At 30.2% G+C, this 20,363-nt stretch overlaps 1 protein-coding gene across 2 annotated transcripts in view; it reads left to right on the top strand.

The window, feature by feature from the left end:
• LOC143195819 (uncharacterized) overlaps positions 1 to 20,363 on the top strand; it is a 64,931-nt gene that overhangs the window by 38,109 nt on the left and 6,459 nt on the right. For both annotated transcript variants that reach the window (XM_076403283.1, XM_076403284.1), the window contains one exon: positions 9,040 to 9,199. In XM_076403283.1, the coding sequence (XP_076259398.1) occupies positions 9,040 to 9,199 (160 nt within the window). The remainder of the gene's footprint in view (positions 1 to 9,039; positions 9,200 to 20,363) is intronic.

Raw genomic sequence — 20,363 nt, forward strand, 5'->3', positions numbered from 1 at the left:
GAGCTGAAAATAAAATCAGCAGTCCGTTGTATAAAATTGGTTCTTCATACTTATGACAATACATTCATTATTTTACTATTATTGACTATTAACAGCAATTTATTGAATTAAAAATTATAAATAAGAAATTAAGGGAGGTTGAACTGAGTCTTTTATACTGCTTAGGATATGTTTTATGCGTTAGGGTCCAGCAGTAATCGTTTATCATCCTATCGTCTCAAATTCCGCTCTCTTTGTTCATCGGTCGTATCGCCCTCAAAGTTTTATGGAAAAAAATCGAGATGTGAATGTAAAAAATGCATTTTAGGAGACATTTGGGCTCCAATTTTATGGTAATTTTGCAAGAAATATCGATCACGTGTTTGTAATCCGGCGATTTGTAGTTACCGAGTAAACAACAATTTGAAACGATGTCCATGCATGAAGCGTTGAACATCCTGTAAACTTTTCGTCAGCCATTAGTTTTGGAATATCAGGTCCAAGAAATAATCCTTAATAAATTAAGTGTTTTTCTTCTATAACGAAATCACTTTCGTTGATCGCCGGAGATGACGATTAAGTTCTAAAGGCAATTTTTCAACGCAAACTCGACAAATTGTTAATGGATTACTGTCCGTGCGTGGAACTGACTTTGACACTGATGGTAGTTCAGGATATTGATACTCTTCTATATTTTTGCATTTATACAGACGACATTCATCGAGGAAAAGAAGCAACTATCTACGTGATTTTTCTGTTCTCTTCATAATTTTTGGATAGAAAACGGAAATTATATATTTTCGCCAAATTATTACTTGTACAGCTTTGTTCTGCATGCGTTATAAGACAACTTATTTTTCCACGTTTACCGAGCGTATAACATCCACAAACGTAACAAAAATAGTTTGATTTAAAAAGCAAATTCTAAATGTAGCGCGTACTTTTCTTCCCGATTATAAAGGAAAAAACTGACAAAGTTAAAAAGACTATTTATTTCTAGGTAGGGAAATACCTTTCCAATGATGATTCTCTCGTGTTGATAAAAAATATATACCCAAAATTTACCTGATATTCATCTTTCCCATGGGTTTGCAAGATTTCAGAATATTTCGGTTTATTCACACCATTGGATGTCTTTCAAGGGGATGAAAGGTTAACGTATACTATCTTGTTCTAGGCGTTTGCACTTTCCTCTCTATCTCAAGTGTTGTTCGGTTCCGAATATGATTGGTTTCTTACCTAATTTTTGACACATTTAAAAGATTGATATCTTAAAAGTAGCTTATCTAAATGTTCCGAAGTAATCTATAGTCTATTGAAAGTTTATTTATATATGCGTGATCGAAATTTGTGACGTCGAAACATCGCAATCTTGCGGCATCAACTCTGAGTTCAGTTTGACTTTAACATACAATAAAATTATAATTTAAATAAAATAACTGAACAAAAATTTTATGAAATATAATTTATTTTAACATTATAGTACATCTAATGAATATATTATCATACTGAAAGCTACAATTAAGAACACTGCTATACTATTTTTTGGGTTAATGTTATAACCTCTTATCACTATTGTTTTCAAGAATTTTACATACGTCTGACAACCGGACGACTTTGACAGGCTGATTCAACAGACAGCGTTGTGTCTTTTTTTAACTAGAATAAAATGAGAAGGAAAATATTGTGTGATTCTAAAACGATTTTACAAATTGCGACAGGCAATACATTAAACATATTGATGACGCATATACAAATAAACTTTGAATAGATTATATATGTGTTTCGAGTATTTGTTGTTGTCATAAATAAATCCGATATAAATAAACTTGACACAACATAACAAACACCAGACACAAATATACTGGATTGAAGAGTTGGTATAGTGGGGGATTTACAGATTTGCCGCCAGCTGCATATTGGAATTTTGCCGTTCATCTTAAGTCTACAATCCGTTATATCCGAAATAAAATATTGTTTTGTATAGTAGTAAAATTTGTATTAAATGTTTGATCGTTTTCTTCATTTTTCCGCTTTCTAACATGTACATTTTAGAGAGCTTCGATTTTATTTGGACTTATCATATTTCATGGTAAAAAAATAGGTTTTGTGCAACCAACAGCAAAAAGAACATAAATGAATAAATTGAATTAAAATGTATTAAGACTAAAATTACCTACATTATATTCGTCGATAAGGACTACTGCGTGACCGTAACTAAAATAATAATTTTAAAAATTGTTTATTAATCTGTTTCTTTGTATTTCGAGATTTTGACTGTTTCTGGTCTATAATCGGTGATTACCAAAATTTGGCGTTCGCACTCGAATTAATATAAGCGCGCCTTTTCCCATTCAGAACACAAAGCAAAATGCACAGTGTATTCGCAAAGTGTTAACAATATTACCCCCAACTACGAAACTTCCTATACCACTCGCATTTAATATAATAGTTTGGAGAGCATTATTGGCAACGTCGTACCACTCCGACCGTCTTAAATTGGTGATATTAGGTACTTCTGTCAGCTCATTGCCGTTATAAGAGCGCAGTAGTGCCACCGTGCGCAAGCTTGAAAATTAGAACTAGGGATGCAGAAAAAATATGGATATATCGATATTTTTGGCCGATATATCCATGTATCGATATTTTTTAGCCCATGTTTTTTCAAATTAAATATAATTTTAATAGTGCTTAATAGTACTAATTAAGATTTAGTGAATTTTGTTGTCCATCAATCATCATTTTTTTTAAATATCGAAAATCATATTTTTTAAATTATCGATATATCAAAATATCGATATTTTTTTCGGTGGCTAGCACCCCTAAGTAAAACCCATCTTGACACACGAAATGAAGTCCTTAGTTTAGGGTATCAAATAAAGTCGTTCTTATTTACTTGAGTCCAAGTTTTGTTATTAAAACTTTTGTATATTATTTAGGTAGACATGACCATATAAGAATTTAAACGAGAAGCATAAGATATTTATATTAATATAACCGTAAATATAACCAATATTTACACAAATTTGGTCATATATCTACCAGGTCAATTGAAAAGTCCTTGCCTTTTGAAGGAAAAAATACAGTTGAAGCAAAAACTTGGCTTGATGCCGAGTTTCCGGATACTGCCCCAGGAAAATCTACCATCAACGATTGGAATGCTAAGTTTAGACGTGGTGAAATGAGCACTGAAGACGGTGAATGTAGTGGATGCCCAAAAGAGGTTATTACCGACGAAAACATTTAAAAAATCCACAAAATGATTTTAATGGCCGTAAATTGAAATTGAATGAAATAGCAGGCACTCTAAAGATATAAACTGAACGTGTACATCATATCATTCCCAAATATTTGGGTATGACAAAGCTCTGTGCAAAGTGCGTGGCGCGCGAGCTCACTTTTGACCAAAAACTACGACGTGTTGATGATTCGGACCAGTGTTTGAAGATGATCAAGCGTAATAAACCCGAGTTTTTGCGTCGATCTGTGACAATGGGTGAAACATGGCTCCATAATTTCACTTCGAAGTCCAATCGACAGTCATCCGAGTGGACTGCACACGATGAACCCGCTCCAAAGCATGAGAAAAGCCCAAAAGTTGGCTGGCAAGGTTGTGGAGTCTGCATTTTGGGATGCCCATGGAATCATTTTCATTGACTACCTTAAAAAAGGAAGGACCATCAACATCGACTATTACATGGCGTTATTGGATCGTTTGAAGGACGAAATTGTCGAAAAACGGCCGCATTTGAAGAAAAAGAAAGTGCGGTTTCACCAAGAAAATGTACCGTGCACAAGTCAGTGAAAACAATGGAAAATATACAGGAATATACAGGAATTGGGCTTCGAATTGCTTCTTCATCCACCGTATTCTCCATATCTGGCCCCAGCGACTATTTCCTGTTCTCAGATCTCATGAGAATGCTCACTGGGAAGAAATTCTCGTCGAATGAAGAGGTGATCGCCGAACCTGAGGCCTATTTTGAAGCAAAGGACAAATCGTACTACAAAAATGGTTGGAGGGTCGCTATAATCGGTGAAAGGGAATTATGTTGAATAGAAAGAAATAATTTTGCCAAAAAATTGTGTGTTAATAGCAGCGAAAATGCTGTTTCGTACACTATTTTTTATTTTTTAAAATTTTTTTGGGTTATACCATAGTTAATGCACTACGTATTCTAAATTATTCATTTATTTATGACTCAATAGCTAATGTTATTCTTCCTATTATTGAATGTTGAATCAAGTCGTCTACTTTCCTTATGTCCATACGCTAAGTTTATTCAAAAAATGAGACACCATTATCGAACTGAATACAAAATCAATATTGTTCAATAATCACAACGGTGACATATATTGTTGCAAGCCGCGAATCGTGTTATGGCGACCGCTAACAGAAAATATAAACTGAAACCAATTATATAAGTTTCACAGGACAGCTTTTCAAAACAAATATTCCGTCGCTCTTACACAACAACACTCGCCGGCAACGACTTTCACTTGTTTTATTCCGCATCATCGCCAAGCTCAAGGGCAATTTCTAATGACGGGAAAGAAGAAGGAAAAAAAACGCGGACGAGATTGCGATTTTTTTTCTTTCTTCTCTCGACTCGAGGCGGTAGTGGCGCTGAATATCGTACCAATCATGCAACTTTTACTGTTGCGTATCTGGTTTCATGGTTAATATGGACATGACCGGTAATGTAACAACAGTAGTCTTTGATATATTCGTTGAAAGAAGTGGTGTTCATGTTTTGTCTTGCTTCAGAACGTGCAATATAATTTTATACAGGTTATAGTTGATACTGATACATTTTAATAAATTTATTGTTTTCTTGTTTTCACAGTATTTTTATGATACATAACTTTAATTATCTGTATATTAGAATACATGATTTAAACTATATCAAGAACTAAAATTCACTAACACTTTTTCAAATTCGTTTAATTAAATCTAGTTTCCATTAACTTTCAATAATCAACAAAGTATTAATAAGTGTAAATTACTACGTCATTCAACGTTAGAATAAAGTATCATAAGTAAGATTATTTTTGGAACTGTAACAACTTTATAGCATCAAATATAAGTATACATGATCTTTCTTTAGTTTGGTGTTATAAAAATAAGTATGGAATAATAAACAAAGTAATACATGTTTGTATATTAAACAATAAACCCAATTAGGAAATAATTTTTTTACAATTTGGAAAGGCATATCGAAGGAATGTATTTCACCATTAACCATAAAATTAAGTATTGACTTTTCAAAATTTAGGACCATTAAATAAATAATCAATATAATTGATATACTGTTCAAAGGGTAAAATATCATACCAATGCTTTAAAATATTTACCAATCTACTGTTGATAATTCATAATTTCTTCAATTTGTTCTATGCGTTCCATCTATGTAAATTATGTAATTAGTTCAATTTTAACTCCTGCAAATTTTCATTACTTGATTTATATATTCGAAGTTTTAAATTAATTTTGAGTGCTTTTTGCTTATTTATTTCATTCTTCGATCCCGCCCTTTCAGATAGCTCATCTTTACCTTGTCTCCTATGGCTTTTTTATCTATTGCTTTCTACTTTGTCTTATGTCCGACTTGGGAACTAGCAACTTACAATAAATGAGTAATTAGAATACTATGGAACTATTTTATAACTTTTATATATTACCTGCAATATTCGGTTGCTATCTCTTTTCTTTCTTCCTTTTCCTTCACCGGATCTCAAATTTAATCAATATTGTTATTTTGAAAATCTAAATATCTTGTAAGCAAAGAAAACAGACGGCTATGGTTATTCTGGAGTTTTGTTCATCTAATGTTGTCTGATCTAATGAATGTGGAGATTAAATATTCACATATGTCAGGTTTTTCTTTCGCAGCTGTATAATATGTTTCCCTGCAATTAATGTAAAATTTAACTTTACGTGACCATACTATTCTCTATTCTTTTTTTTTAGTAAGTAACAGTTTAGAAAGTAATATAAAATCATAAACAACATAGCTTAAAATTAAATACATTCTAAAAACAAACATTCTCTTATTTTTAACGGTCTTTTGTTTTATTTTATAAATGTGAAAATACCTTTATCCCCAGCAATATTCGATCCTAGTACGTTATTGCCGGCGCGCTAAACTCTTAGCCCGCACGGTTACCCGCTGTGTTTCTTTATATATTTTGTGTCACCGATCTGACAGCTAATCCTGGTTGCTTGATCTGAACGTTTTTCGTTTAATTGGTATATATTTATTTGTAGAGCGTATTGCACAAAAATATTAGGCCTAAAATTTCTTAATAACCCTTCCAAATGTCAGGCCTCCATGTTTTCTTTAAAAAGAGGTGCAGAATTTTCGCTAAGCAGATTAATATATAGAATATGTCGATTGTTTTTAACAGACTATTATTAGCTTTTCCATTAGGCTTCTATTCTATTATATTAACTTTTTTATATACAGCCCTATAAATTAATTTAAAGTTTAATTGTATAAATCGCATTTGCGGGAAGTCTTATTTTTACTTCACTTCACTTCACATTACTCGATGATAATCGGTGTAAAAGAGTATGCAGAATTGTTGAAAGTAATACAAGAAACCATTTACAGTTGCTTGATGAACGTGGAAATGATCCAAAAGTTTACATTTAAAGAGGTTTGGTCATGAGTGAAATGCTGCTTCAATGGGAAAATTGGAAAGGTTTCTTACTTCGTATTGTTACTGCTAGGAAAAATGGATCCATTGCGATAATCCAGAACAAAAAAATCATTGGGACCTTCTTTCCATCGCAACGCTGTATATCCTTGGTTCCAAGCTAATGCCTGTATTAGGTGGTGTCAGCTTGGTATGGTGTACCATGAGCTACTAAAACCTAATGAGACAATCAGTATGGGTCTACTACAATTGATACATTTGAGCCTAAAGTGCGAAAAGTGGCTGGAATTCGAGCAAAGGTACAATAGTGTTATTCTTCAGCATGAATACGCTCAAGCACATGTTGCTAAACTGATAAAAATATATTTATAAACATTAAAATAGGAACTGTTACCTCACCCACCTTATTCTCCAGACCTTGCTCCTTCTGATTGCTAGCTGTCATATGAGTCATGATGTGTCTGACCAGCGCTTTGCTTATTATGGAGATACCAACAAATGGGTCGATTCGTGGATAGCCTCAAAAGATATATCGTTCTTTCGAGAGAGAATTCATAAAGTACCTGAAAGATGGGAAAAAGTAGCGGCTATTGATTGATAATACTTTGAATAAAATACATGTTTCCGATTTTTCACAATAAATCATCAAATTAAAAAAACACGATTAAAATTATATCATAGGCGTAATACATAAATTACAATTACCAGGTTTGAAGAAAACATATATTTTATTTGATAGTTTTGGCTGACATAAGTTACATGATTGTGAATTATAATACACCATTTCTAGGAACTTTAAATTCTTCTGGAATTGCAGAGCTATGAGAAAGAGCACAGGAAGTAGTGCCTAGCATTGTAAAATTGTTGGGTATACAATAATATTTATAATAAGAATTAAATTATCTGTAGTTTATAAATTGGAGATATTAATGATCAGCGTGATTAGCGATGCACAGTGTTTAGAAAGATAATAATGCATATAAGCAAAACTATAAAAAGTAAGTAGGTAAGAAAATGTTTTAGAATCAACCCATATCAGCTTTATATACTTATCATAAGCTAATATATTAATTTCAACCTAGGATAAATTAAGTAAGTCAACATATAAAAGAACATATTTTATGTAAGAATGGGATAACAATTTTAAAAACAAACAAAACAAGTTTCCTCAAAAATATTTAATCAATATCTTTGCAGCTAAATAAAAAAAGTAGAAGTATGTTTGATTAGTTAGTTTACTTTTTCGTTAACATAGAAAAATATATTTGTTTGTTGGTCTATTTTCTCTGGTTTTTACTATTTCTATATATTCAGTTATCATTAATTTGTTTAAGCAAGTATATTTTTATGTTCCCGTTTCTTTCTTGTTTTGTGCAAATTTTCTTTGTTAATTATAACATCTAATGATGTGCGTTAATTCAATAAAAACACCAATAGGATGTATTTATTATAAACTGATAATTGACGTATTTCAAAATTCAGTATGATTTAATTAAAAAATCCCTTTAAACAAGCAAGTAATATAAAATAAGTATATAGAAATTTGTTTAAAAGAAGTTCCAGTATTGTTATTTTATAATTACAATTGTATTTTATATTCTATAGTAGGTCAACACTACTTAAGGTTAAATACGGGTTTTGATATATTATTCATATATTACATTAAAACATGTTGTGTTAAAATATAAGTTTGATTATTTTTTAATTTTTGGTGAGTATTTATCTTTTGAAGTCGGTTCAATTTTTTTGTTAAAAATGATTTACTTTTAATGACTTTGTTATACAATTGCCATATATAGAACTATGCCAACACAGGTTTACCAGGTGGCAATACATCCACAAGAAGTTACTGTTTGGCGTAACTGTTGGAGTAGTGGTATCATTGGCCTATGCTTCTCATTCGGTGTTGCTCCATAGTTCGTATCTGTTTTAGATTGGCTACCAGATCATAGCTATAAATAATGAGAGCATTTTGCAATTAACTCATGCCCTTAAATATTACTATAAACTATGCCATCGTTATTATATTCCATATATAACGGATTACATGGTCTTTTGAAATAAAAAATTGTTTCTTTAATACATCACACTCAGCTTCTTTCATTTCATTTATACATCGATAGGCCCTTGTTGAAAAAAACTGTAATTTATAATCATTATTAATAACTATATATTTTTTATTGATTTATTTCCAATGAGTTATTGTAATGAAAGTGTTGTCGTGTTTGATCTGAATCATAGATATAAGAACTGATTTCTATTCAAACAGAAAATGTGTGAATGTACTGCACTTGTCCTGATATATCACGTTAAATTTTCTATCTAATACTTTCTAATAGATATGTATGTATATATTTGTGTACAATTGTATTTATAACTTTTATTTTTCTTCCTTTCTAGATGTGGTGGTTCTTTAATCAGCCGAAGACATGTTGTAACAGCTGGACATTGTGTGGCAAGGGCCACTCCTCGACAGGTTCACGTTACTTTAGGAGATTATGTTATCAATTCAGCAGTGGAACCTTTACCTGCTTACACATTTGGTGTGTCGAGTATACAGGTAATTATTTTACGAATATCTAAAATTGAGCTTCTTGCTTGGTCTTTATTATGATTATTGATAGATATAAGATAGAATTCTAAAAAGTACTCAAATTAAATATTGGAGGAAAAATTAATCCTCCTAATATATTTTTAAAATATATTTTAGTCAAAAATGTTTATGTATGTATTTTTATAAAGGCCAACTAGCAATTAGAAAAAAACTGAAAATGTTAACGAGCGGATCTCTGGGAATCGTTACTAACCACAATTGACGCAACTGAACCGAACTTTGAAGTTCAAATTCCTCCAATATGTGAAAAAGAGGTTTTTCAGTACAACGCTTAGTCCCATGTTGTAAAATTGGCTTATAAAACTTTGAAAGCGCTTCAGTGAGATGTTTTACTAGATATTTTAACTTCTGACGAAAAAACACATACATCTTCCTATAATTGTACCAATTTCTTCCAAAAAATCTTTGAAGATACAAAAAAACCTTCAAAATTCATTTGTACTCATTTCATGCACTTGTAAGCGCTTCAATAAAATGTTTTACTAGACCTTCACATTCTGACGAAAACATACATTTTTCTATAATTGTATTAATTTCTTCCAGCAAAGTTTTAAAGCTGCATATGAAGCTTTTTTCCACTAAAATATATTTATTTTATTCTTTGGGTTTTCTTCGTATTACACATTTGTTTATTTTTAAATCATTAAGCCCAGGTAGCTGAAAAGGTTACAATAACAACAAATAGTTAATGATGATCAAAATTTCTTTTGCATCCCAAAATAAAGCAATATTAACATGCTCGTGCTTAATCTTTGATCCTAAATCCTTTTAGTGTCGATGTAGCCTCTTTTCTTGAACTAATATCGTGTTTTTTTTTCAAAATATTTTAAACATAATAATGAAACGACTGATTTATTTTGTTTCTTTTCCACATAAGCATAGCTCCTTTTGTTGTTTTAGTAGAACATATATAATTCCTTTAATAATTTTCTTGATATGATTAACCTCGAAAACGTTGTTTTTAGTAATTATTTCTATATTAGTTGTTTATGGGTCATTATTTTTCATATAATTTTTATTTCTCGACCATTAGTCACAATTATACCTGATTTTATTTCAGATTGTATTCATTAAAATAGTTACTTGATAATTATTTTTTAGACAATAATTTTAATATTGCACCAGTAATTAAATCATATCCGGCAGCTTTCCACGAACTTAAATTTCTCTTAATTTTGTTACCTCATTAGTACTTTCTCTAACTATGGGAATTTCTTTTAAGATCATATTTTTTAATTTTGTGGTGATCAGTATTCGGATTTATGATAGTGTTTTTGATAATTAGATATAAAATAGAATTATTCGAAGCTCCTGCTGTTAATATTACATAAATATTATTATATTGACTGCATGATCAGACAATAGTCGAAATTCGACAGATATTTGCTTAATTATTAAAATATAATTGAATTAAATTATTGCTATCTTAAAGTCAGTTCAAACTTTGAAAAATAATGAATTTAATTAAATAAAAAATCTCTCACTGGGTAATTACCGGTTAATATAATTAATTAGAAAATATTCCATTTTAGAAGACAGCACTGCTCTAAGCGCCTACTTTGATTGTAGATAAAATAGTATAAAAATATATCCAAAGAAATATGTTTCAGTTATATATACACTAACATTCATACAATAACTGCAACTATGGTGGTAAAACTTCGGTGACGTATTGAAAAAAAAAACTAATATTAATGCTATAAAGACATCATTAAGAGACATTTTTCACATCATTGTAATAAATGCTAGCATTTATTTATGACATATAAACGTTGCATATAAACGTCATAAGAGTACTATATATTCAGAAAAATCAAGTTACCGCTCGGTCAGGTCATACATCTTCGATGATAGAAATGGATAGTTGAAAATGTGTATGTCAACACCATAATTAATGTCGTGTAATTTCCGAAGGTAAGTTAAAACAGATAACTTGTGACCAGGTATAACCAACTTTGTTTAGATTCTTTTATATGACGGTCATATTTATTTAAATAGTAGATATTCAGTTGAACGAGTTCAATGATGAATTATATTTTTCAAAATTTCATCAGCATTCATGATACATCATAAGCACGTCTTAATTACTGCCGTCGAAATAGTTGTATGTTGATAAAAAAGTGTATGAATACCAATTTTGATATAGAGCTGTTCAAATATTTTCAGGACTCCTTTTAAAACTAATTTTGCATTGTAGTATTTATATACAGAATTCTCTTGGAAATCATTATTTTATTTAAATGGAATGAAGAGGTGACTTGTTAGTTGCTGTACGAATAATACTGAAATTCATACTCAAATTTATTATGTTCCAACCGTATTTTAAATAAACCAAATATATAACACCTCTTGAAGAAACGATTTAAGGATACTTAAACAACAGTTGTAGCAAAATTGTTTGTTTGTTATTTGTCATCAGTCTGCATTTTATAAGCTTCGGAGTTGCACCATTTCTACTCTCGTTCCTGTATGGAATGGTTTCTCAGGTTTTGGCATTTTTTAATTCAAATAGTCTGGGGTTGAGTAAGTGAGATATTGCAAATCGCCTTTGGTGGTCCTACATTCTAAACTGAAAGTTTCTACCCAAATTTCAGTAAACTAGCTCAATTCACGACAATATTAAACGGCAATGAAATGTAATGCTTGTGCCAGAAGTCCACAGACTGAGGTTTTTCAAAGCATGGGTATTTCCTAATTGCAATAGTTTAGTGATTTAGAGTGTTTTGAACACCAGCTTTGGTGGTCTTACAGCTTAGGTTGCGGGAATAAAAATCCAACGTTAATACGTGTTATTTCTATTGTTTTTAATAAACTGTTTCTCTTCTTGATAAGAAAGATGATTCTGATTAACTAAATGAATTCAAATTACAATAGTCTTGTAATCGCTGAAATGCTACCGATTGCGCAAGTATTCCTCTGAATATTCTATATCGAATTAGAATATATGGAATAAGTTGAATTTGACATCACAATGAGATATAAACACATCTTTTTCACCCAACAACTACCACCGTATTAGATGAAATGATAAATTGTTCTATATATGTGTCAATAAATATGATATAGTATTAAATCATTTAATAACCTTTATAGTAGTTTAATCTTAGAACTGATCGCATCCCATATGTTGTTTTTTAATAAACAATAATAATGTATTTAAAATGAAATATGTCAAAAATGTTGCTCTAATTTCTAGTTACTATTTTCATTAGATATTGCATATATATGCATCTTCTGGAGAATATAGCGAAGTTGGGTTTTCTGTTCAAGTGTTTTCAGGTATTTTTTGATAGATAAACTGTTAAGAAGCAGTGCCATACTGAAAATTAATGTAATGTCTATCAAAATATTTAGAGTATTTTTCATTCAATGCATAGTTCAGGTGCATCAATTATAATTGGTAGCGAGCCTCAGATATGAACTCAGATAAGGCAAAAATTAAAAACATTTTTCAATATCGTCGAGCTTAAGTTTCTAAATCAGCGAATATTCTTATTTACATTTCATACCCGAACCTTGTAGTAGATGTTTGACTAATAGTGATAAATCAATTTCCGATGATTTAGATAATTATTGAATTGCTTGACATAAGTCATCAGTTTTAAGATACAAACCATGTTCGAGATGTTTGCTTTTTTATAAGAGATAATGAAAATACTTTCGATAGTACTTCTTATCGCATGAAAATGATGAAGTATAATATAAATTCTATATATTTTGTGAAGTACAAATTATTGTAATTAATTTGGTTCTATTAGATGTCTGCTTATTTTTTAATGCTTTTCGTGCATATGTGAAGTATAATTGTAAACAACTGTTAAATTCGATGGCTCTTGTCGTGTGGTTGGAAGAAATCTGCTGTTGAAGTCCATAAAACACTTTTAGAAATGTATAGTGATGGTGTTCCTGCGTATCCTAGTTTTCAGTTTTGATTTCAATGATAAAATTGTGTTTTGATGAATGACAAAGAATGACCTGAAGGACCATAAACACATTATACTCAATAATGTAATGTAATGTAAGAATCATCGAATGATAAATCAGTTGTTAAGGATTCTGTGACGTATTACTTATTAATTCCAGCCTCAGAAAATCTTGGTTTAGTCCGGAGAAGCCTTGATAAAGTCTTGCTGTCAGTATGGTGGCATTAGCAAGTCATTCTCTTGAATAACAATAAAGGCCACATGTTGTAAAATTTGTAAGAGATACTGTTACAGCTCGAATGAAAACTTCTGCAGGATTAACCAGATATTGTGTTTTCAGATCAACACTTGTTAAAATCAGTGCCGGATTAGCCTATAAGCAAATTAAACAATAGTTTAGGTTATAACATCCTGGAGGCCCTAGAAACAGCACCATAAAATTAGCAAAAAAAATAATTTAGAAAAATGTATTTATGGGTGGTTTCGAAATGCTGAAGAAGTGAGAAGTGAGGAAGAAGAATCTCTATAAAACAAACATGGCTCTTTCGATACAGTATCGCCATATTGTCAGAAAAATGGGAAGAGGCTGTGGAAAATATTTTAATTAATATATATGGAATCAAATTTTCTCAACAAATGCCCTTTTGTAACGTGAAAAATTGATCAAGGCACATGAAAGCCAGTGGTATTAGCAATATTTACCAAAATGATCTTTATTAACAAATACCATATCTATTATAAAAATGTGCCTCTATGTGATTTTGTAATCAATATTTCATGTTAAATTTCTTTTTTATTTGCAAATGTAATACAAATTGTCATCTGTTATTAGTTTTTTCTAGGATTCTATTTATGAGCTTGTTTTTTCGCGTTATTTTCTAATAAAGCGAGATTTCAAATATTAATTAACAATAATATTTCGCAATAACCCTATAACTAATTTATTTCCTAAACATAGTAGCGCTTCAGCTTTGATCATTAAAGGAATTCTTATAGCAAGTGTGCAATTAAACCGTCAATCTAATTGATAATCGTTACATGCATCTGTTACTTCATTGCTTCTTTCTTTTATCGCAATGACTGTTATACAGCTGAGTGAAAGTGCGAGAGATACGACACGTGGTAGAAAAGAAAGTTAACCACTTTCAATTTCGTACGATGATTGGGCAAAGAGAAACAGTAAAATTTCGAGGTGAAAACCTAACAGGAGTTCAATGCGTTTTTTATTGGTAAAGGTAAAGGTCAGGTCTGATGATGGTCTTCGATTTGATTGGGTATGTTATCCTTGTAAAAAGCATCTGTTGTTTGTTCTCGATCTAGTTTAATATCGCGCAGATACTGGTGTTGTTTGTTGTAATTGGTTTCACATTATATTTTTTAAATTAAGTAAGCACTTTCCCTTCTTTGGGGGCTTTTATTGACATTTTGCAATCCTGACATGTTACTAATAAATGTGTTAAAATTTATACATTTACTAAAACCTCGGCATTTATTTTCGTTCTAGAGATATGATCAGTTTGGTTTTAGAGAAAGTTATTACTTAAAAAGAGATGTTGATTTGGAAAAATATTAGAATATTAAAATACTCTCCAGTTCTTGCTTGATTTATACGATGTTTTATAAGATAATTTGAATATGATTAAGATGTAATTTGAAGATCTATAAACAATGAGTTTATTTTTGTAGTTAGTTGCATTATATCTTTATTTTTAGCTTAACAACTTTTAGACGTATGTTTTTCTTATAAGGCGCTTCTAGGTATCTTGACCACTTAAACACACTACGTTTATTAAAAACTATTGGTTTAATATTTATTGATCAAAATATTTTCCATCATTTTCTACAACTTTTTCCCATCTTTTTTTGTAACATGACAATGATCCGAACAAGTGGTTATCAGAAGGCGCTATCTTTGGTAATTACGCTGGGTGCTGCAGAACTTCCCATTCGATCTACAATAGTGTATCCGTCTCAGCTTTTGCAATGTGTGGTCGAGCGCTATCATTCATGAGGTTGGCTTTGCATATACTACTTGTTCTTTTGCAAGTATGCGTCATTCAGCTTGTTCAAATGACATCGGTATATATCTTCAGTAGACAATTTTATTCGGTTTCAATAGCTCGTAATACATTTCACCTTGTTGGTCTCAAAATATGTAGAGCAATATTGTATGGTACAGAAATAATACAAGCCATATTCACTAACAAGTATATACGTAGAAAATGTTCTTCAACAATGTTACTGTTGTACCAATATGTTTAACTAGAAGCATGCTTTGTAAATTAGCTCATAATTAGCAAATTATAATAAGTCTGTTTAAGAAGAGGTTCATATTTAACTGTCAATTCTCGGTATTGGCTGAAATATATTTTTAAGAGGGACCTACATTATGTACAATAAAATATCAGCTTAATAATATATATATGTTGATAATCCAGCATTATTAAATATTGAACTGGAATATACATAATAATTTACTAGCAATGTCTGATAGAGTAAAACAAATGAGAGATGTCGGTGACACTGTTCATCACTAACTATTTTTTAATGAAATTAAACATATTCTCATTAATATACGTTTTTAGATATTTGCTTGAATACCTTAATATTACGAACTTAATTGCTGTGATTGTGATGTTAAATTACAACTATAAAACAATCATTATCACCAATAAAATAGATAAGTCCAAATATACGTATATTTAAAGGAAAAAAGTTGAACAGATTAGATTTAAGATTAGAAAGAAGATTTATTAGTTTATAATAAAAGATATTGTTTGTTTTTGTGCAAAGACATGACATCAACTTACAAATACATTTTGAAAAAATACATCCCTGGCATTTAATAGCAATGCTGATCGCTTTGTGATTAACTAAGAGTTGAAATCCAAATCAAATAATCCAATGAAGTAATACAATAATTTACCATAAGATACTAAATACCGACCGGTAAATTAATTTTAAGGGTTTTACAACAGTTGGTACCACTGTGTATTAGACCACATCGGGTATATTTGTATCCAATTTCATGATGAAACCTGACTGATTTCTCAGTGGTTGGCTTCATTTTCAATATGTGTCATTTCGTTGAAGTGTTTGAATTTCAACAGATTAAATCGCATTTGCTTTTTTACTTCTTACTTCTTTTTGTTTTACTTCTTTATTTCAATATGAATAAATAACAAGACGGATGAAGTTTATCGAATGCTGTGTGAAGCGTATGTCAACCATTATCAATCAATTTCAAAATGTGAATACTGGTTTCAACATTTTAGACAAAGGGTGTTCTATATAGCCAAACAAATTTGTAGACGAATATTTGAAAGTATTATTCGATGAAATCGATGGGATTACTATCGCCTATCACAGTGTGACTCTGTTATTCTTCAACATGAAAATGCTCGGCCACATATTGTTAAACCGGTAGTTTATCAAACGTATCAAGGTACAAAGGACAGGTGGATTTAGATAGCAACACTCGTAATCAGACATTACATTGAAATGATTGTAATGCTACAATACAATGGTATAATATGTAATTCTATAATATAAATAATACAAAGATTGGCAATGGATGATTGTAGTGACGTCCATGGAAATAGAGTAAACTATTTCGTTTTCCTTAATCTCCTTAAGGCTGAGTACCCAAAGTAATATTATCAAATTTTTATAATAAACAAAAGTAAAGGACGCTTAGGATGATATAATTGCGATTGCGCTATGTTAACATAATTTTAACAGCATCCATTGAATAACAATGTTAGCGCAAAGGATTGAACGCATTTTTTAAGTGAATTTAATATTTGAATATAATCAAGCCACAAAATATGTGATGATTTTAATATGTAAATTACAGATTTCAGATTGATGAGTAAATAGAATTATAAAATTGTGATGAAACATTTCAGTGGTAAAAGCTGTCAGGCTGTTGTCTAATTAGAAGTCAAATATTTAGACAACTGACAAGAAAAGTTACTATATAACATGAAAATCTATTCAAAGTTACACTGCAACTGCAATATATACCTATGAAATGGAAGACTGAAGATTGAAGGGTCCAATCCAATTATTGCAACTAAGGAAATCAACTCATCCTGACTCATCCCATTTGAGTTTATAAAAAAATTTGAAAATTGATTATGAATTATGGGCCAAGTATTGCGGATGTAATTGAAAAAAATCTTTAGCGATATTTCTATTCGACTCATGCTTTAGATGACACGACGTCCTCGAATACAGATCAGCCAGATTCCCAAATCCTACATTTCTGATCGTCACTTCAGAGTAAGATCGAACATTCAGACCTTAAATATATTTAATTATTGAATAGTAATATAATAATTGAATTAATGTTGTACTTGCTTCATACCAGTGACAACCTTAAATGCGAAGAAGTAACTATGGCTACATTCTTGACAATACTGCTTACAAGTAAAAACATATGTTATATGTCTATTCAAATTTTTTTATATTTTATACTTTTTAAAAAGAGACAAAATGCTGTCTGATTAGTTAGAACGCGTAAACGAATGAGCCTGTCAAAGTCGTCCGGTTGTCAGACGCATGCAACATTCTTGAAACCAATAGCGATAAGAGGTTATAACTCTAACCTATAAACTATTGTGGCTGTAGAATTAACTGTAGTTTTTAGATGTACTATAATGTTAAAATAAATCATATTTCATAACATTTTTCCTCAATTATTTTATTTAGAATAGAATTTTGTTGCATGTCAAAGCCAAACTGAACTAAAATTCAGAGTTAGTGTGGCAACCTTGCGACGTTTTGACGTCACAAATTTAAATGACGTATGTACAAAATAACTTTGAATAGGCTATACATATATTACATTAAAAATATACATATATATTACATATTATAACATTTAAAACTATAAATACATCGTAGCAGCTCTTATTAACTGTAATTATTGGGCTAAAAAATGACCAATAAAATCAAAACCCACATGTGCAATCACCACATGTGGATTTCATATCTGTCAGTAACCTTTAGTAATTTCATATGCGATCATAGAAAAATGCATAGGCATGCAGTTTATGTGTATAAATGATATTAGATCCCAGTTTTTAAAAGCAAGAATAAATAAGTTGAATCTTGCATGAGGCCAAAAATAATGTGATGCTTGCTTGGGCGATAATCCGAAATATCATTATACAACAAATCGTAATTGTATAAATACACCTTGAATCAGGCTTGCTTAGACGGGGTGTAACTGCTTAATTGCAGAGGAATTCAACATATCAAAAGAAAATCAAAAGATATTTACAAGCACCAGAAGGAACCAACAATTAGCGAAATTGAAGAGATTGCAAAAAACACTAAATAAGAATACATTAACATTAAAAAGTCGACAATATAATACAATATATAATACAATTATTCTTTAGCTGAGGATTTACCCAAATGTTGAAGAGATAAAAACCCTTTAACCTATGAACCTATTTAAACTCAGTTATTTAAGTTTGCCGCGCTGAAACCTTAGATTTGGAATTGAAGAACAATTTATAGCAAATGAAATAATACAAATTAATTATGTCTCTATTAAGAATGTCTCTTATTCTTTCTTTCTTCTTTTAAAATGTCATAGGGTGAGCTTGGATATCTACCAACAATATAACCTTCAATTATTACTGATTTTGTATCAGCAACACTAGTGATGTTAAACAATTCGGACAGATATCAATTGTTTCAATTTAATCGGAAAGCATCAGTGTTTATCTTGGACCACTATATAAACTTAATTGTTTTTAATTGATTCAATTAGTAATAACAAATATCTAATATTTTATTGTTATTAATTATTGAACATATTGAACAAAATATGTTTTATTGAAACGAAATTATTTCATAAATAGTACTATAATTGGTAATATTCCTAATATTAATAGAAACTTATTAAATTGCTAGAATTATCAGAATTAGCAAAAACATGAACATCAAATTGGTTTAATTAAACTTGTTTATATATTTCATGGTTAATAATCAATTTAACGCATATAAAATATTCATAAATTATTTACGAAATTGGGCTGTATTTGAAAATGGCCTTCATTAGTTCTTCTGCTTGATTAATTGAAGTATATTATTTTAATACGTTGAATATGTATTAAAAATATTTTACCATGCTTATAATTAGTAATCATATCCTAGATCGACCGTAATATATTAAATTAATAATGTTTATTTTGTAAACGATATAATAATAATTGCCTACACTTTGATATATAGCTTGCTGTTTGTTTTAGTTTACATTATTACCTGCCTTTTCTCCTTTTTAATACTATTATTTCATCAATATATATCAAATAAATTTACTAATGGAAATATTCGGCTGGTGCTTTCTAAAAATTTACAGAAAAGTTCTAAATAATAAGTTTTGCTATAGGATTGCCTATAGTACAATATTATACTGTGACGCCATTTCGGTTGCAATAATATAAATAATAAGTTTTTTTTCTTATGCTTTATGTTTAGATAAAAATAATCAAATTTTTTAAAATTCAAATTGGATTTCTTAATATTTATGTCATGGATTTGAAATATATCTTTGCGGAACTCGAAGTTACTAAGAACATTCTCCTTTTGCAAAAAAAAGGCATTTGATTTTCGAATTCTGTTAATCCCGTGGTGAAATTTTCACATATGAATATATTAAGTGTTTGTTTGTTTATTGATTTGTGATATCTTGATGAAAATGAGATGTATAGTATATCCAAAATTATTTTGCACATACTTTATTTAAATTTGTGACGTCAAAACTCTGCAATGTTGCCATTTCAACTCTGAGTTTTAGTTTGAACTCTTTTCTATATCACATATGAGTTCTAGGCAGATTTGTAGTTGTATCCCCTTAGTAGGCCTTATCTAAGTAGTATATTTTAGTCTCATTAACACAGTGCTTTTGTGTAAAAACATTTTGATATCACTGTATTGGTCCTTAGTTTGTTCTGCTTATACCTGTATATATCTTTCTTGATAAAACTAGATATAGTCACTGCATTCATCATAATGAATTTGCTATATCTGCAACTCGGTTACTATTCCTTTTCTCCTGGCACATTTTAACCAAATGCTCATGTATAATCTGAACTGTTACACACATCATTGTACACATAATTATTTCACACTGTGCAATACGATTTCCTATAGTTATACTAATTATATAC

The sequence above is a fragment of the Rhynchophorus ferrugineus genome, unplaced genomic scaffold (genome assembly GCF_030347505.1).
Source record: "Rhynchophorus ferrugineus isolate W39M unplaced genomic scaffold, kcgeb_rfMv2 rfM4, whole genome shotgun sequence".
Classification (NCBI taxonomy): domain Eukaryota; kingdom Metazoa; phylum Arthropoda; class Insecta; order Coleoptera; family Curculionidae; genus Rhynchophorus; species Rhynchophorus ferrugineus.